The 19,987-nt window shown below is 38.4% G+C and overlaps 1 protein-coding gene across 2 annotated transcripts in view; it reads left to right on the top strand.

Annotated features, from left to right (window-relative positions):
• The window catches only part of PLBD1 (phospholipase B domain containing 1), a 1,215,938-nt gene that overhangs the window by 1,037,204 nt on the left and 158,747 nt on the right, over positions 1-19,987 (top strand). Inside the window, exon 8 of one of the 2 annotated variants that reach the window (XM_044073961.1) lies at positions 12,540-12,623. The exons of the other annotated variant lie outside the window; for it this stretch is intronic. Within the exon in view, the coding sequence (XP_043929896.1) occupies positions 12,540-12,623 (84 nt within the window). The remainder of the gene's footprint in view (positions 1-12,539; positions 12,624-19,987) is intronic. 2 annotated transcript variants of the gene reach the window in all.

The following is a 19,987-nucleotide window of genomic DNA, read 5'->3' as shown; positions in this document are numbered from 1 at the left end:
TGGTATCTTTTATAAAGTGGTTTCTTCTCATCTCCATTTGAACCTCTGTCACATTTTTAAAGACTTTTTGCTTTAATGAAAACCCTCAAACAAAAACTAAATACACTTTCAGAAAACCCCCATCCCCATTAACTTAGAATAAATACTCAAAACTATGTATATTTTCAAGAAATGAAGTTTAACCTTCCAGATAGGAAAAATTGCCCCAAATTAACAGCTGCACTCACAGGCATAACCTAGTCTAAAATTAAGGTCACCCATGCTAAAGAGCATGTTACAACCTGTGTTCTCACTTATACCAATTTCTGTCTTTTCTTTTCTTACCTCTAGTCTCCTCCCATATGTGAAAAGCAGCTTATATGCTTTCAGAGAACATTAACTTTTAGCCCTAATAAAAAGTGAACTGTCTACCTTTAAATAAAACTTATTTATATTCTCTGAAATACATTAAAGTATCAAGGCTGCTGGGGAGATTCATTTCCCTCAGCAGAGAATGCTTAGTGCTCTCAGGATTAATTGCTTGAATTTGCAAACAGCACATCTCCATGTAAAATTAGTCAACAATGAGAAAAACAGCTAATATCTTTCCAGATATATGAAGGAGTCTTTGTAAATTTCACTCAGAAGAGAATGTACAGAATTCCCTTGGCCAAGTGCCTTCAATTGCAGATTTCTTGTTTTTCACTGAGAGCATTTGCTAATGAAAAAACATTCGAATATTTTTTCAGAATCATAAACCTGGCATTTTCATGACTTTTATCATGTTGCCTTATTTTGCAAGCCTATTTGTTTAAAAAAAAGTTTATAGCTTAAACCAATGGCATTAATCTAGACACCCAGCTTTGTAAAACCAAGGGAATTATTATCTTAAATTTTGCATGTAATATAATCAGAAGAATTCTACACCCCACTGCTCCCCAGAAGCCAAAGATCACAGCATTACATTACCTTAAACTTACTTCTGTTCAGCCTTTGTTCTCTTTTTATACTGTAAAGCCTTTTTAACAACTAAAAGAAATACTTTAATATATTTTAACACATACAAGAGTCACTGAAAAGACTTCCTCCATATTTAAAATACCTCTGACAGACACTTTACAAAATGGCTTTACAGTATAACATACAATTTATATAATGAAATATTTATACAAATACTAATAAGAACAAACATTGTTTTACTTACAGTTTCTTCTTTTTTATCTTTAGTGTCCTTCTAAACATTAGTGACATAAAGTGGGAGATACACTTTACTGTCTACCTACGAGTTTAACAAAGTCACCAAAAGTTAAGTCTTTTCTTAGCTAGCTGTCCTTGCAAAGCCATATTTTTTGAAAGTATGATTTGTGTTTCTCCCATTTATTCACTAATTTCAGTGTTGTCAGTCTTCTTCTTAATCATTTTTATCTCCCAACACCAGACTCTGGTTCAAGGCCAGGGTACTTCCGATTCTTTTTGTCAACTCCTGTGCTTTTTTCTGTTTCTCAAGCATTTTTCTTTGGAACATTGGGAAATGTTTCAGTGGCAAAGTCTCTCTATGAGAATTATTGTCAGAAAAATGAGAAGCATAGTCCCTGCTTGCTGGATTCTTTTTTGTTGGATAATCTTTTTATTTCCTCCTTAGCCTATTCTGCATCAAAAATGTCTTTAATCCTCTCAGAAAAATAGTGTAAAGGCTGCCTCCTTCTTGACATTCCCTGATTGCTGAATAAATTGACTTCTCCATCTCCTGGTGTACAGTGATTAATGATTTTCCACAATCACTCTGTTATTTCCAATTTTTAACACACAGTTTTATTAGCATCAACTCTTTCTGCTAATATGATTGTATCTTTAATAATATAGGTCCTGGCTGCATTTTCATGGCCAGGTTTGGAGCATATATTCGATGTGACCTTTCAATTAACAAATTCTGATTTGGAACGATAGACAAATTGCTTATTTGTGGTTTCATAAAATGAATACTATCTGTTCCTTCCAGTTTGAGTGTTACAACAGAAAATCTCAGGTTTTCTCCACATGCTCTGTCTTCTAAATCTACTGTTTTTGAAACAGCTCTTCTTGAGAAGCGTTATACTCAGCCAGCCTTTTCTTCATTTCATGCAGTTTTATCAGTTCATCTGAATAGCTAATTAAAGCTTCTTCTATTTTTACTGTATTTTGCTATTTTAGTTGATATATTCCCTCAGTGTTTAAATTATTTTAATCACCTCTGAGTACATTTGATTTATTTTTCACGAAATTACTAGAAGCCATTTCTTGACCCAAAGCTGAAGCTTGTACTGCTTTTTGCTGAACAGCTGCCAGTCAGTGTTTTCCCTTCATCTTTTCTGGTTGACTTCCTTTCACGTTCTCCATATTTCTTCTTTACTGGCACCCAGGCAGTGTACTTACTAGCCAGTAGGGTACTTACTAACTAGTAACTGAAATTCTCTCAAACTGACAGATTCAGTAGTTTTCTTTTCTCATCTTCTGTTTCCACACTGGAAGAGCTGAAATTAAGCTGTTGATCAGTGTACAGCCATCTTGGAAGTTCTAAAGCTCATAGATCTTGACAGCAAATCAGAACCATTATAAGAGCACATGCAATATGAGTTCAGATCTGCCTTTGAAAAGGAGAACTGATTTGTCAGGAGAGGTTTGTCTTTCTTTATATTAGATGTTCTGAAATTCTTGAGGAACAGTTAAAACAAGATTTGTTATGTTTTTAGTTCATTATAATGAAAATATTGTTGTTTACATAGTGGAAGAATATAATAATATTTGCATACCAATCCTAAATCATGTGCTATGTAACAGAACAGACTAAATATTGCTTAACTTTAGAAAACAGATATCCTATTCCACATAAAGCCAGGAACATGAAACATTACTCCACCCAATTCTTAAATCTTGACGCAAAAAGCCATTTAAAGAAGATAAATGTATGAAATACTTTAAAACCCTGAAATTTTACTCCATTTTGATTGAATTCTGTAATTCCTGAAGTAAAAGTAAAATAATTATTAGCCAAATCTCATGCAGTTCATGCTTTTAGTAAAACAATGAAATGAAGTGAAATGACATGACACACTACATTCAGAGACAGATCATGGTCAAATGGGTCCCTAGGCAGGGTAATGGATTGTGTCCCTCTAAACCCCTCTGCAGTCATTCCAGAGTCCCATTACTTGGCTATTTCTCCCTAGTACCCTAAACACTGTTCAAACCTTTCAGTGTACGTACTATTTTCTGCTTTACATCTACAATAATTGTTTGGATGTCATTTAAAACTTATTTCAAATGTTATAGCACAAACACTGACAGACCTTTGTTAAACAAAGCAATATAGTCTCACAATGAAAACAGACTTAGCATTAAAACTTCTCTGCCCTTGAAACTCGCTTTCATTGAAACAGCATTGAAAACCTCATTCAAAGAAAATGCATCTGGCCAGTGGTGGGGAAAGTTTACCTTTGGGCTGTTTTCAAACCATAGGCCCCTTGCACACATTTTTAAGACCATGCATACATGCATATGTTCTTTGATTCACCTTCCTGATTGTATTAAACTATATTCTCTGTATAATACAGCACCATTTGTTAGAGTGTGTTTTAAATTTGTAGTTATGAATATTTTTCCAGTATGCAATGAAACAAAATGTATGAACCAATAATGACAAAACTGCTCATTTCAGAACATTTCATCAATAAAAGCCTACTCAAACTTCTATCATTAAAATCCACTAATATCAATCAATATGCACAATCTCTACAGAAGTAAAAGTCATCTGAATAATTCCACATTAAAGAGATCTGTAACTAATGAAGAGGTTTCTGCTAGCAAACAACTTTATGTTTCAATGTTTCATTTACAAATTCAGTGCCCAATGTCCTTAAAGAATAAATTGCCTATGCTGCATTAAAAATGGTAAGCTGGTAATGTTGCAGTAGGGAATGGATGGCAAACTGACAACAGGTTCATTGTTACTAGGCATCTCCTCCAAAGGAGGACATACTCAGTACTGCAACACCCTACCCCCTTAAAGAACAATATAGTGTCAGCAATCCAGCTACATACTGTGGGAGTAGAACCCACAGCCTTCTGCATCAAAAACAAGTATACTACCTGTTGTGCTAACAACATTTTTAAATTTTTAGCACAATAGTGATGCCATTTGCTAAACAACAGTTGCACATTGTAAACAGACTTAGCATGAGCAGCACTAAACTTCTATTTTCCTGGAGCTCTCAATTCCGTGTAAAATCCACTTGAAACCTAATTTCCTATAAAATGACACTCAGTTTCTTGTAAAATGTACTTTCAACTTCTTAAAACTCAAGTGGTAGTAAGGGTAGAGGATTTGGGTCTATATTAAATCAGCGAATGCTTAAAAAAGTGAACGCTGATTTATTGACCCCATGTAAGCAAATGTTTAGAATCCTGAACACTCGGAACAGCAATTTTTTTTCCCAGGGAAAAAAATAGTTGATCCACACAAAAATAAAAACTTCAAAACATTACATAAAGTGTGGGAGCTTCACCCCCACCCCCACACCCCCCCTACTTAAATATGCCAACTCCAAGATGGCACTACACTGGCAAAAATGCCAAAGTAATGGAGGTGGCCAAACGATTTCTTTCCCAGGGAAAGAAATCGCTTATATGTTGTTTCGCCATTTTGCTATTTCGTGCTTTCAAGTTCGATCAAGATGCATTCGAAGGATTGCATCTTCGATTATATAATAGGAACCCTAAGATTCAGGCTCTTCTTTCTTTAACTAACCACCAGGTATCCCTAATTGGGGCATTTTACACACACACACACACACACACACACACACACACACACACACACACACACACACACACACCTTGTTAAAGAAGAAGAAGACGATTGGAAGTGAAAGCAGCAGCCAAATCTATCCAGCAATAAGTCCAAAGCAGAATGTAATGTTAAATTCCATGCAGTGTGAGGAAAGGAAGAACAGGAGGAGGTCTATGTGACAACATACAGAAGCAACAGGTTTGTGCAACCTAAAAACACATATGTTTTTTAAAGTAAGTGTGACAGTCCCTCAGCAAGCAGGCCCCCTCCCAACTAGCAGGGACCCCCTCCCAGCCAGCAGGGACCCCCTTTCAGCCAATGGTCCCAAGGCAACTGCTTTGGTCGCCTAATGCTGGATCCAGGTCTGACTACATTCACACAAACTATAAGGCAGTGTGTATGTAAGCAACTTTGTTGCTACACATAAGCACATCTTCAGATACCTCATAATGTTTCAGATGGAGAAATAGGATCACAGTAAATTCATGTGATCAAGTTTAACAGTAAAATTCCTTCCTTTCTGATAATTGCAACTGTAATCATTAATAATGCAGTAGCCTGCTTTAAAATATTTAAGGTTTATAATGTTATTCAGCTCTTGTTTACATGAATTTCATGTTTTACAAAGAGTAATGACAGATGGAAGAGGTGGTGATTTCAATACATATTTGGAGAATGCTGAGGTTATGTGACAATTACATGTTACTTTTGTGCAGACCAGGACTGAATGATGTTATAAGCCACTTTAGACTGCCGCATTAGTTAGAGTTGAAGTTACTAATGAGGCAAGAATCTTATTGGTTAACTTGATCACAGGATTGTATTGTGCTGCAATTTTAAGTCCAATTGAAATGTTATCTAACCAGTTGTCTTTATCAGATTGTTTCCTGGAGATATGAGGGCCAGACACAGAGTTGCTACTTAGCATACATTTCCTTGCTAAAAAAAACATTATAATATTCAATATTCTTTTTCATTTACTTGCTTTCTCTTAAAATGTGTTACTAGATCAAGCTAAGGGCTTTTGTCATGCTCTTTTAACCAGAATGTTGTTCTTTTTTTTACATTGCAGTGCCTACATTTCATAACACTGAACAAGGAGAAAGAGAGAAGAAGGGAGAAAGAAAAAAGAAAAAAAAAACAGAAGCATTTGTTTATATTAATATCCCAATTACACTTAATAACTGAGAAAACTTTACTTTATGGCATGCATAGAAAATCATGCACTATAAAATAGTACCATTAAAAAGTAATTTTACTTACAGTTTACTTTCTCCCTCTTCTTCCCCCTCCTAAGTATTTTTCTGAACATTACTGACATGAAGTAGATCATATATTTTAGAATCCAAAAAGAGTCCAATATTTCCAGATTTTCTTGTTCTGTTATGTTTCATAAATTTATTTATTGCTTTGTAATCCCACATTTGTCAATTTCCAAGTTACTGGTTTATTTCTGTTCATCTCCACCTCTCAAATCCTGTTTCTGCTTCATTTCCAATGTACTCTGACTTCTAGTTGACTTTTGTGTTTTTTCCTTCTCTTAAGCATTTTCCATTAAAACATTGGAAAATGTTTCACTGGCACAGTCTTTCTGTGATCTTTATTACCAAAAGAACAAGAAGCAGACTCTCCTTCTGTTTCACAGCTCACTTTTTGTTGGACAAACTTTTGTATTTCCTCCTTAACATGTATTTCATTAAAGAATGATTTTTTTCCCTCCCAGGAAGAATATTTTGAAGATAGCTGGGTATAGTAGTTTTGAATCTTACCCCTGCTTCTCAGTATTCCCTGCATAGTGGAGTAAATTTACTCCTCTTCTGCCTGATGTACAATGAATAATCATTCTCCACAAACATTTTGCTGTCTCCCACTTTTAATACTTTGTCTTTCTGCCACAGTTTTGTCAGAATCAACTCCTTCTGCTGGTAGGATTGCATCTTTGCTATTAAAGGTCTAGGCTGCTTTCTCATAGCAAGGCTTGGAGCATACACACAATTTGTCCTTTTAATTAACAACTCCTGATGTGGAATACCAGTCTAGTTTCTTATTTGTGCTTTCATAAAATTAATACATTCTGTTACTTCCATAGGTTTTTAGATTAGTACTAAACTAACTGCCCTTTCAAGCCATTTTAAGCCTAGCCAATTATCCCTTGTGAGACTCAAACCCCACACTTTGTGTTTGTAAGGCAAACACCTTAACCATTAGGTCACCCACCCAACCCCTAAATATATACTTTCAATCTGTAAAGCTCTTTCCAGTGGTGAGAATCAAACCTTGTAATTGAAAGGCATACACACAAACCACTGTACCATTTGACCTTTCAGGTCCAGCTTCTCTGTTACAATTGAAAATCTCAGGCTTTCACTGTGTGCCCTGTCCTCTAATTCTATTATTTTTGAAGCATCTCTTCTTGAGCAGTCTCATATTCAGCCAGCCTTTTCTTCATTTCAACCTCTGATTTTTGCAGTTTTATCACCTCATATGAATAGCTCTTTAAAGCTTCTTCCATTTTTTTCAGCCTTTTGTTGTTTGAGTTCATATACTCTGTCAGTGTTTCATTTATTTTAATCAGGTCTGTGTGCAGTTGTCTTATACTTTCCTCTAGGTTACTGGAAGTCATGTCTGGAGCTTGCACAACTTTTTGCTGAACAGCTGTGGTACTTTTCCCAGTCAGTGTTTTTTTTCCTCACCTTTTCTAGTTAATTTTCTTTCAGGTCCTCTGTATTTCTTTTTTTTTTTTTGCATCCAGGGAGTGCACTTACTATCCCATTACTGAATTATACCCAGAAATATAAATCCACTGGATTTCTCTGCTAAGTTTCTGTTGTCATACTGGGAGACCTAGACTTAAGCTGTTACTCAATGTGCAGCTGTCTTGGAACTCGAGAATGGTGCTAAATTTTTTTGCACAAAAGTGGGGTGTTGAGGATTCCAGGATTTTTGAGGCATTTTTTGTGAAGTGCTGCAGCTGTGGGCTGCTGCAGGTACTGCGTAAGGAGTCTCAGCGTAAGGCTGAGGCTTGGAATAACTCACCCAAGGTCACCAATGCAACAGACATTCCACTCAGTAGGGAAGAATGTCTTCACCACGATGGTGACCTTAACAAGCACAAGCAGGACCTCCTAAGCTGATGAGAGGCTGAATTTAGGGCTGGAAACACACACACACACACACACACACACACACACACACACACACACACACACACACACACACAGTTGTGTAGGTATACAGACCCATAACCTGCCTATGATATGGCATTAATGATCTAGCCAGCTAATGCAGGTACCCAAAATATTTTCATATATATTTCTTTTCTTTATGTCTTTATGTGCTCTATAGCTGTAGGGGAATAGGTGCAAACTGTGAGACACATTAGGAAAGATTAACTTGCCTCAATGGGGCATGAGGTAAGTATGAGTCATGTAAAAATTCAAGCCATACCATAATGTTATTTTCATTTCCTCAAGTACTAGTATCTTGAGCAGGTATACTTCAGCCCTAATCTCAAGCATGCATACCTTCCACAATAAATCTTGCTGCTTGCTATAGGCAATGAGAACACCAGCTTTATTATGTGCGGGTTCAGTACCCAGAAGCAGCAATTATTTTTATTTCTGGATAAGTATATATAAAATATTAACAGCAATATGTCAGGAAAAATTAAATTATGATAACTGTAATTATTAAATTAGAATGCGTAATTCCTATCCATCACGGAGAAATAAAGGCTACTATTTTTATGTCATAGCAATGAGATTTGTTTATTTTTATGACACATAAATACCTTTACATCATATATGGAAGTGGCAAAGGCATGCAATAATAAATAGTCTGCTATTTGTGGCTGCTAGAATGATCACTCTGGATGTTGACTTTGACACAGAGTGAGAAAACTTGAAAGGGATGTTTATAAAGAGAGTATATCCCCTCACTTTATTGGATGACAGTATAGCAGAAGTGGGGAGAAGAAGACAGGTTATTTCCAACCAATTTTAAATAGAGGAACTGTAAGGGCTAATAGTCAACTGAATTTGGAAAAATGTTCCATTGAAACCGAAATTAAATTGGATTATAATATAAGTTTTACTACAGTATTCTCCAGTGATGCCAATAGTTTGAGAGAGATTTTGAACAAGAGTTGAGCCATGATAAATGATGATACGGTTTTAAGGAACAAATTAGGTTTAAGGCCCAGGATTACATTTAGAAAAGGATGTAATTTAAAATTGCTACTGGAGAGAGAAGTTAGTCCTTATATTCCCAACAGGAGCATGAAAAAATATGGAAGGTGCTCTTTTTGTAAATACATAGAGACCAGTTCTTCCTTCAGGATTGGTAATGTTAAATACATATTGGCAGGCAAATATGACTGTAACACAAAAGGAGTCATATACATAGCAAGGTGTCAGCAATGTACCGCTTTTTATATGGGAAAGACAGAACGACAATTTAAGCAGAGGATATATGAGGATCAATATAGCATTAGTAGGCAGGATAAAACAAATGCCTTGGCCAAGCACATTTTAGAACAAACTAACCACTTTTTTCTTTATATGTTTAGTGATAAAGTGGATTTTAGCTGCAGAGGTGGTCCTTGGACAATAAGGCTCGAGGAGAGGGAGTTGCTATGGTAATTAAAAACTAATGCATACTCTTTCCCTGGGTTGAATGAATTTTGTTCTGTCAAGTGCATTTTAAAATTAAAATCTCTGGTTAGGTAAAAAATGGAAAACTTTGAGATATGTTCACATGGCAAACTATATGCTTACATACATTTTTTAAGCAACGTGTGTTTATATATACTTTTTAGGGAGTGTGTATATTATGTAACAACTTGGGTTGTTAGGTTTAACATAAAAAATGGGAGGGGGTATGATGTCATCAGCTTTAGACTATTTAAGTTTTGTATGAACTTGTTTTAAATGTCTGAAAAAGTTCCTTTATTGTAAGTGGACGAAAGCGCTCACAATAAATTTTAGTGTGGATTTACTAAGAAGTGGCGGTTTGCTTTTGGAATTTTACATGGTGTGCTTAGATAATACTCAGGTATAAATATTTTTCTTGGCATGCTGTAAATGTTCGACTACCTACATTTGAAAAACATTTCAGGATCTGTTTTCTGTCTCCAGTGGATGTAAATGTCGGCTATAGCTTTGATAAGCACATTATTGTCCTGCTGCTATATTCATCTGCCTGATACCTATTGTGAATCTTGTCTTGTATAAATGTTTGTGTAGAAGTTGGTACAGAGCAACAGAGTACTGCTAATTCCCATTCTAAGTTCAAAATTTCAAGATATGACTACCCATGTGCTAACACTTTGCCATCAGCAGTGCAGTTCAGCTTGGCAGCACTGTGCTCATATAGTGCAGCAAAATAAGAGAAAAATCAAATAATTACAAGTTTTATCATGCACAATACTTGCAATTCTGTTTAAGTTTTGACAACAGGTGATCATGATATCAGAATAATTTTGACTCACTTAAATCATTTATTTAAATTATATGTTCTGCTGTACAATGTTTAAACTTGCACTGTGTTACCAGCTTGGTTAACCAGTTCTCACAGAATCCTTCACTTTCATTCTGCAGTGCACTGTCCTATGCATGACTTGTATGATTGTCTTGCCAATGCACATAATGCAAGTACAAGACAATACAAGTGTGCAGTCATCCTGACATGAAATCACAGGAAAGTTTGGTAATCTACTGGTGTACAACAGTTAATATGTATGTCATCCCATTATGTGCAACATGTCCGTATTCTTCAGAGCAGCACAATGTACATTAAGGACAATGTATTCATTTTGGTAGAGAAGTATGTCATTACATGTGACAGTCATAGTGATGTTGCATTTTCTTGTGCACACATATACATTTGTTGCATAACCTGGGATCCACAGTACTATCTATTACAAACACTGGATTTTAAAAATATTCTAATGACCCAATTCACACTGGTAATGTCAGTCTTCTCCTATGGCCCTTATGACTAATATAGTGCTCTCTAAATTGTGTAACTAGATAGGTAGGAGGTTCAATGCCCAGCATGGAAAACGTGTGTGTGAGACTGTGTGTAACGCTGCTGTATTTACTTCACCAGAAAAGTTCTCAAGGCTCTAGTATACCAATTTTTATATAAATATTCTCTATGAGACATACTGACGAGTTTATCCTGAGAAAAGTGCACTCTCTATACTTATGAGTCAGACTTTTCCTGTTGTGCTTGCAACTAATACAGTGCTTTCTAGATTGTGTAACTAGAGAAGTAGGAGGTTCGATGCCCAACATGGAAGCCGTGTGTGTGTGTGTGTGTGTGTGTGTGTGTGTGTGTGTGTGTGTGTGTGTGTGTGTGTGTGTGTGTGTGTGTGTGTGTTTGTGTGACTGGGTAATACTTACTGCTGTATCCATTTCTCCTGAGAAGATTACATTTAATTGTTCACACTGCTCCCTTATCTCACTTTTGGATGAAACATCATCTGTGAAACACACTGATGATGTCATCCTGACAAAAGTGCAATCTCTATCCTTAATATGGTGCTTACAACTAACACAGTGCCCTCTAAGTTCTGTAGCTAAATAGGTGGGTGGGTCAATGTCCAACACAGAGGAAGTGTGTGTGTGTGTGTGTGTGTGTGTGTGTGTGTGTGTGTGTGTGTGTGTGTGTGTGTGTGTGTGTGTGTGTGTGTGTGTGTGTGTGTGTGTGTGTGTGTGTGTGTGTGTGTGTGTGTGTGTGTGTGTGTGTGTGCAATGCTTGTTGCTCCATCCATGTCTCCTGAAGAAAATGTGCACACATCTCCCGTATCCCAATTTCTATGGAAACATCCTCAGTGAAACATACTAATGAGGTCATTCTGACAAAAATGCACTGTCTACCCTTAAGAGTCATACTTCTGTGATGCTTGTGAGTCAGACTTCTCCTATGGTACTTGCAATTAATACCTTGCTGTCTGGATTGCCTAACTAAAAAGGTCAGTGGTTTCAGGCCAAACATGGAAGACTTGTGAGAGTGAGGGTGTTTACAGTTAGACGAGCATGTGTATAATCAACCTCTAGTCTAGATAAATATTTTAAACTGATAGATGACATCACAATTCTATAAGCCCACCTTTTTTACATCCACAACTTCTTTGCAACACAAGTGTATAGCTATTACTCTGAGTCCAATTTTCTAGACATTGCTTAAAGAAAACATTGCTTTTTAGGCAATACTTTTTTACACATGTAAATTAATACTTCAAATAAGAGTGTCATGGGTTGAAAAATATCTATGTAATGTTATTAGAGGGAAAGCAACTCAGATATTTGTTAAGTGGGGTGAGGGAAAATGTTTACATTTTTCAAATGGCAGGTGTTTTGTGTGGCATCGAGAGCACATGATTACAACATTATATCCTGTCTGCCTGATTACAACATTATATCCTGTCTGCCTACACCCCTTGTCCAACACATAAGGAGGTCATTCTTTCACAGGTTAACTGTCATTATTTAAATGTCAGACTTCTTCTGCGGTACTTGCATGTCTTACATTATTCCATAGAATGTATAACTTCATAGGTAGGATGTTTGAATACACCAGTACTTAACTTCTGCAAGTGTGACTGCCAATGAATTCATGATTGTTTTACACACATTTGCAGTGGCAACTTTTACAACCCCGAATGGCTGTAAAACTAATGTTACCAGATACATCTCCTTGGTAATATACTGCTGATGTCATCTCTTTATAGATGCTGTATGTCTCAATTGTACTCCTTATTCTCCCATGATGCTGGCTGCTGATAGTGTGCTGAATAGATGGTGTAAGTGGATAGGTAAGTGGTTCAATTCCATCACTGCTTCAGTAGTGTGACAGTGATCCCTGTCATATACTGTAGTCCAATTCATGACTACCTTTATATATACTTCTAATTATATGATTGAATTACAGTGGCACTCTGTGACACTAGTAAATCATAGCATCCAAAGGGAAAATAACTTTTTGGACACATAATGATCACATAATGCTAACATACCTACAGTATGTCGCATTTGGAGTGCAAATTTTGCAGTGTTGCATGACTTTGATAGTGTGCTCTGTCCATGTGTAACTACATATGTAGGATGTTTGAGGCCAGGTGTGAGTGCATCTTTCATCCTCATACTCTATATATTGATGTGTAACTGTACAGTGTTATTGTGCACTTTGAGTTCTTTTTAGCATAAAAACCCAGCTAATAAACAGTGGTGATGTCATCCATTTAACTGTGCACTATCTCGGTTGTACAACATGTTGTGTGGCACTTGTGATTCAGGCAAGAATGTTTAGCTTGTATTCTTGGGTAGTTATTTCAAATCCATCCATTACTGCTCAGACTACCTTGTGTTAATCGTATTGTGACTTTACTTGTTGCAAACACTTTTGTCAAGCACATTTGCTTTGTACATGTATAGATGTTGATCCCTTTACTAAAAGCTATGACAATTTGTCACATGGCAATGATTTTATTCAGAGTAACGATAACATGTGACTGCATTTTCCTTACATAACATATGTAGAAAGTATTATCCTGTGGCATGAGTGAATGAGACAACATGCTGTCTTTTGCTGACTTACTACAGCAATTATAGGCACACAAATCCCTTACAGGAATAAAACATGATGTAATGCCTTCACATAATGGCATAGCTCACATTTGTAGTGACACTTTTACCGTGGTGCATTTATCCTGTACAATATCATGTATTGTCTGTTATCAGATGATCATGTTTTCAACATCCACATTCAGTGTCTGTTAGCATTGTTGGGCCTTATACCATAATGCATGAATGACGTTCACCAGTTATAACATGTCCATTTACAGTTTGAGCGGCCTTCACCACACAGCGTCTATGGGATCTGACAACATCCCAGACTGCATTTTTCATGGACTACAGAATGAACTGCCACCCCACCTAAGTACCATGTTCAATCATAGCCTTACCTCAGGCTTTGTGCCCACTGAATGGCACATAGTGATGGTCGTCCCACTCCACAAAGGGGGAGCACTACGGACCCCGGGAACTTACCGCCCCATTAACCTGATGAGCCTGGTCTGCAAGGCTATGGAATGTATCATCATGGAACTTATAAACAATGACATTGGTAATCTCCAAACTCTGGACCCCACCCAGTTCGGGTTTGTAAAAGGCAGATCATGTCTCCTAAACCTGATAGACTTCTTTGAAGTGGTCACCAAAGCCTTAGATGAGGGTAAGGTAATTCACACAGCCTATCTAGATCTCGCTAAGCCTTTTGACACCATCCCCCTCTCTGGTATTATAGAGAAACTCACTAAACAAGGTATAAATAACTATGTCACAAGATGGGTTGCCAGCTGGCTCACTGACAGAACCAACACTGTGAAAGTAGCAGACTCCAAATCTGGCTTCAGACCACTGACAAGTGGAGTACCACAGGGTTCAGTCCTGGGTCCTCTCCTGTTTGGTATCTACTTCTCTGAAGTACAGGCTAACACAGAAGGTCTTTGGCTAATGAAGTTCGCAGATGACTGCAAACTAGGAGCCATAATCAAAATTCCTAATAATGTGGACATCCCACAAAAGGGCCTCGCTGAGACAGATGTCTGGGTGTCAAAGCCATGGCTTCAAGCTCAATGCCAAAAAGTGCATTGTCATTCCTTTTGGTAAAAACTCTGTACCCATGAACTACCACATAGGCGGTAGCCTACTTAACACAGAAAGTGTGATAAGAGACCTTGAGACACAGGTGGACAGTAGTCTCTCTTTTGATAATCACATCACCACAGTAGTCAGGAAATTCTTCTACGTGGCACACCTCATCACAAAAGGTTTCTCATCCAGGAAAAAAGAGGTCATTGTTCCCCTCTACTCGTCAGTCATTAGACCCATTAAAGAATAGAGTGCCCCTATTTTTAAGTACCTCACAAGACAAGTACAACAACTGGAAAGGCCGCAGAAATACCTCACAAAGAGGATTACTGGCCTCAAATAGATGCCCTACACAGACCGTCTCAAAAAACTCCATCTTTACTCCCATCGCATATCGCCTACTGAGAGGCGATCTCTGCCTAACATGTAAAGCTATGTCAAACCCAGAGCTGTTGGATATGCTCCACTTAAATAAATCCCAATCCTTATGAGCTACATGCTCTAGGGACCTAAACCTTGTCACAACAATAAACAGAACATGCTGGAGGGATAGATTCCTGTTGCAGAGATTTCCCATACTCTGGAACAAACTACCTATTTCAAACAAAGCTCCTCATTAACACTCTTCAAGAAAAGTCTTGATGATTGGATGGGAGATAGGAAATTCACCCCAGGGATCACTTCTGTGGCTCTGCTCGACAGGGGCACAGGAAAATAATTTTCTTGGATGGCGAAAGCCAGGGTACCTTTTTGGCTAGGCTTATAAAGGCCCTAGGGCCAATAGCTAGTACCAGGTCTATATTAGAACATCGAAGTTTCAAAACTTCAAATGTTCTAATATCGAACCCTATTCAGCGAAAGCTGAAAATATCAAAGCAACAGAAAACCAAATTTTTTCCTAGGGAAAAAATTTGGTTGTCTGTTTCTGTTGCTTCGGTATTTTGAACGCTGTGGTGGAAAGTTACAGGTCGGGTTCAGGTAAATGTGTGATTGAGTGTGGGTTAGGTTAGTTAGGGTTAGGGTGCTGGTATGGTATGTGTGCGATTGTGTGGATGTGAGCGTTAGGGCGGGTTAGGTGAGTTAGGGTTAGGGTGCCAGTTAGGTATGTGTGCGATTGTGTCGACGTGAGGGTTAGGGTGGCTTAGATGAATTAGGGTTAGGGCACGGGTCAGGTAAGTGTGCGATTGTGTGGGCGTGAGAGTTAAGGTGGGGTAGGTGAGTTAGAGTTAGGGCACGGGCGAGGTGAGTGTGCGATAGTGACGGACCTTAGGGCTAGGGTTTGGGTTAAGGTAAGTGGATAGTTAGTGGTGTGTGTATAGTTTAGTGTAGGGTTAGGTGTAAGATTTTAGGTGTATGTGTGTGGATTGCTGTTTGTTTGGTGTGCTTGTGTTGTGTGTATGTGTTTTGGAACAGCAAATTATTTCTCTAGGTAAAAAATTTGCTGTTCTGTATATTCGATGTTTTCAGCTTTCGCTGAATAGGGTTCGATATTAGAACATTCAAAGTTTTGAAACTTTGATGTTCTAATATAGACCCGCTAGTACCTACCTATGAACCTATGAACCATGCTTACCACACATACAATCTGATGTAATAAGTTAGCATAGTTGGATTATCATAATAGTGTTAAGACTTCCACTGTGGCATTTGTTGTTCATCCACATCATTAGTGAATAGAGTCACATGTCTTGTTCAATTCCTAACAGGGCCAACATTATATGAATGTACAACACCATTGTATCTAATTATTCATATCCATTTTTATGTTGGACAATGATACATCATCACAGGTTGTGACTGCATGGCAGTGAAATGTTTATTCAGGGCATGTCATGCTGTGAGTGCTCCTGTGACACATGCATTGAGTACTAGCTTGTACAGAGCTAGACTGGGGTTCAGGTCTGTGAAAATGTGTGCCCTACATGATGGAAACAGCTTCCTTGTCAAAGAAGCAGCCATATTGTAATACTCACTGTTATGTGGACAGTAACATGTGTAGCTCCTTTCCAGGATTTTGAATAAATGTGATTGTTTATATTATATTCATACCTCCTGTCTTAATGCACACATTCATAGGATCATAGGAGATTACTAGGCTATCGACCCAGAGGTCATTTTATGCCTACCCATTTCAACCCAATGTAATACAGTAGAGGTACTAGTCAATACTCAAGATTGCATTTAGTGATAAATGCCCATGTCCAGGAGGGTTGTGGGCGCTATCCCCGGTAAGAATTTATGGTGCCCCATCCACTCGTCCAGGTTCCTCTTGAACAGTGTCATAGAGGTGCTCTATTTCACATGAAATTATAGCCTGTTCCAAAGATGTGGCGATCCCTAGGAGATAAATCTGTCCCTCCATCATGTCCTATTTAGGTCACAGGCCATATTCACAATTCGGTTATTTGTGGCAGCCTCCATTGCTACCTGATGTGGCACATGCGGTCAGTGCAGAGGTGTGGAGAAAGCCTTGTATAATAAGTATGGGTTTGAATCTATCTGGTAACATCTGTCTGTCAGACAGTAGTGGCTTACATGAAGATAATATTTATGGCACACTCAAAGGGCCACCTTTTTTCAGGCCTTTTCCTACCAAGTAGGTCATCCATGCACCTGATATGATTAGCAAGTGCTTTAACCCCTTCAAGGGTGTTCGTTATGACATGATGATACATGTATTTCTGTTCAGTGGCGACCATGACTGTTATGCATCCGTCTTATGCGCTTGAAAATAACATGATGTGAATGTGCCTTATGTCATTCATTGCTCATATGCATTCCCTGTCCACATGATAATTATGCTGTATGTTGCATGTCTTCCTCCAGACATGTTTTTAATACTGCAGTTATTTTTGTCACATTGTGCAGATTATTGGCAAATGAGTGATTCTATAAACATTTCTTACTGTACGGCCTGCTGCCAGACCATCAGAAACTATGATTGGTCCTATTTTACAACACTTTCTATTGTGTTGCTGTTGTTGAATTGCTGTCATGAGTAATGACAATATGTGATTACATTAATATTAATGTTACCAAATACATCTCCTTGGCAATACACTGCTGATGCTATCCCTTCATAGATGCTGTATGTCTCAATTGTACTCCTTATTCTCCCATATTGCTGGCTTATGATAATGTGCTGTATAGATGGTGTAAGTGGATAAGTAGGTGATAATTCCATGTCAGCATGACCAGTATTACAACATCGGACATGTTTGCAAATCAGCAATGGCAAAACTGGACTCATGACACGTCATCCACTCTGTCTTGTCATTTGTCACTTGTGTGTTGTTTGTTAGTAGATTAGCATTTAGTATTTACCTGACTATACAATACCTTCTTGTATACATTACATGCTCATAGGTGATAAACCCCTTTCCTATTGGTGCCACTGTTATTCCTTTTCAAAAGCATGTCCATTTCTAATGTACCTGACATTACAGCTGTATGGTACTTTTGTTCTTGTGTATACATGCTGAGGAGGAGAATACAGAGGTGATGTCAGCTTGCATACATAAATTCTGTGTATATGCACTTCATATGCAATAACTACATTCTGTGCATTCATCCAGTAAGGTATCTTCTGTCCTTGCTAACTGTTATCACAAGTCAGCATTTAATTAACATGTGTATCACATTTTCACTTCCCTTTGTTACACTGCAGCTTTAAATTTCTATCACATCCTTTATTAGCACATGGAGCTTTTCTCCCCGGGCCTCCATTGAAAATGGACCTATGTCATAGTTTCATAGTTTCATAGTTTAGTACTAGGCTATCTGCCCTGGGACATTTGCAAGCCTAGCCCTAGAGATGTGGCTTTCGCCACCCCATGTAGTGGTACTAAGGTGTATAGAATAAATTTAGAATACTGTGCCTTTGTCTAGTAGTGACACATTGAAGACCCCCTTACTTATTAAAATTAGTTTACTGTGCCTCTGTTAAGTAGCGACACAGGGGTGACCCCAGGGGTAAACCTACGATCTCCCATCCACTCATCAAGATTTCTCTTGAAGAGAGTCAGTGAGGGGCTCTGCCTAAAATGGACTGGGATTTTGTTCCAGAGTATGGGAAGCCTCTGAGTTATGAATCTGTCCCTCCAGCATGTTCTATTCATGTTTGTACTGAGGTTTAAATCTTTGGCTCTCGTGGTTATTATGGATTTTGATTTTTTGAGGTGGAGCATGTCCATCAATTCCTGGTTGGACATGGCCTTGTACGTCAGGCACAGATCACCTCTGAGCAGGCGGTATGCTACTGAATAGAGCTGGAGTTTCTTTAGCCTGGCAGCATATGACATGTTGGAGACCCTTGATCCTCTTGGTGAGGTACTTCTGGGGTCTCTCCAGCTGTTGCAAGTGCCGGGTGAGGTACATACCAAATGGGGCATTGTACTCAATCATGGGCCTGATAAGGGAGGAGTACAGGGGCATGATGACCTCCTTTGATCTGGATGTGAACCCCTTCATGATAAGGTGGGCAAGGTAGAAAGTCTTTCTAACCACTTTGGCAACGTGGGTGTCAAATGAGAGGTCACTATCAACTTGGGTCCCCAGGTCTCTGATTACTTTTTCGGTACTCAGTGGGTTACTGTCTATGTGATAATTTGTGGGTACTTTGTTTTTCCCAAAGGGGATGACTATACATTTCTTGGCATTCAGTTTAAGGCCATGATTCCGGCACCAGTTGTCCGTTTGAGGCCTTTCTGTAGGATGTATGTGTCAACTGGTGTATCGACTATGGCTCCTAGTTTGCAGTCATCTGCGAACTTTGTCAGCCATAACCCTCCCATGTTTGCTTTCACATCTGAGAAGTAAATGCCGAAGAAGAGGGGTCCCACGACAGAGCCCTGTGGGACACCATTTGTGACTGGCTTTGAGTCTGACATGGCTCCTGCAATCTTGACTTTATGGGTTCTGTTCTTTAGCCAGTTTGCAACCCATCTTGTGACATATGGATTTACATTTAAGCTGTTTAGCTTATCTATGATCCCCGAGTGGGGTATTGTGTTGAAGGCTTTAGCCAAGTCCAGGTAGGCTGTATGGACTGCCTTGTCCTCATCAATGGCTCTAGTGACTGTTTTGAAAAAGTCAACCAGGTTCAAAAGGCAGGATCTGCCCTTTACAAAGCCGAACTGGGTGGGATCAAGTGTCTGTAGGTCCCCAATGTCGTTGTTTATGAGTTCCATAATAATTCTTTCCATAGCTTTGCAAACCAGGCTGGTCAAGCTTATGGGGCGGTAGTTCCCAGGGTCTGTAGTGGAGTCTCCCTTGTGGAGTGGGACCACTGTTGCTGTACGCCAGTGTTCAGGTACATATCCTGTAGTAAGGCTAAGGTTAAATAACACTTTTATATGCGGGTTTAGATCCTCTTGGAGTTCACGTATCATGCAGCCGGGGATGCCATCAGGTCCCATAGATGCTGTGTTTTTTGCTTTGCTGAGGGCGGTTCTCACCTGGACATCAGAGATGACAGGGAGGTTACATTCAGCTGGGATGAGTATTTCTTCTTTTGGAGGTGAGGGAA

This window comes from Protopterus annectens, chromosome 1.part1, assembly GCF_019279795.1.
Source record: "Protopterus annectens isolate FY-2018-M chromosome 1.part1, PAN1.0, whole genome shotgun sequence".
NCBI lineage: Eukaryota > Metazoa > Chordata > Ceratodontiformes > Protopteridae > Protopterus > Protopterus annectens.
The sequence above is the reverse complement of the archived record's forward strand: the minus strand, read 5'-3'. Positions and strand labels throughout refer to the sequence as shown.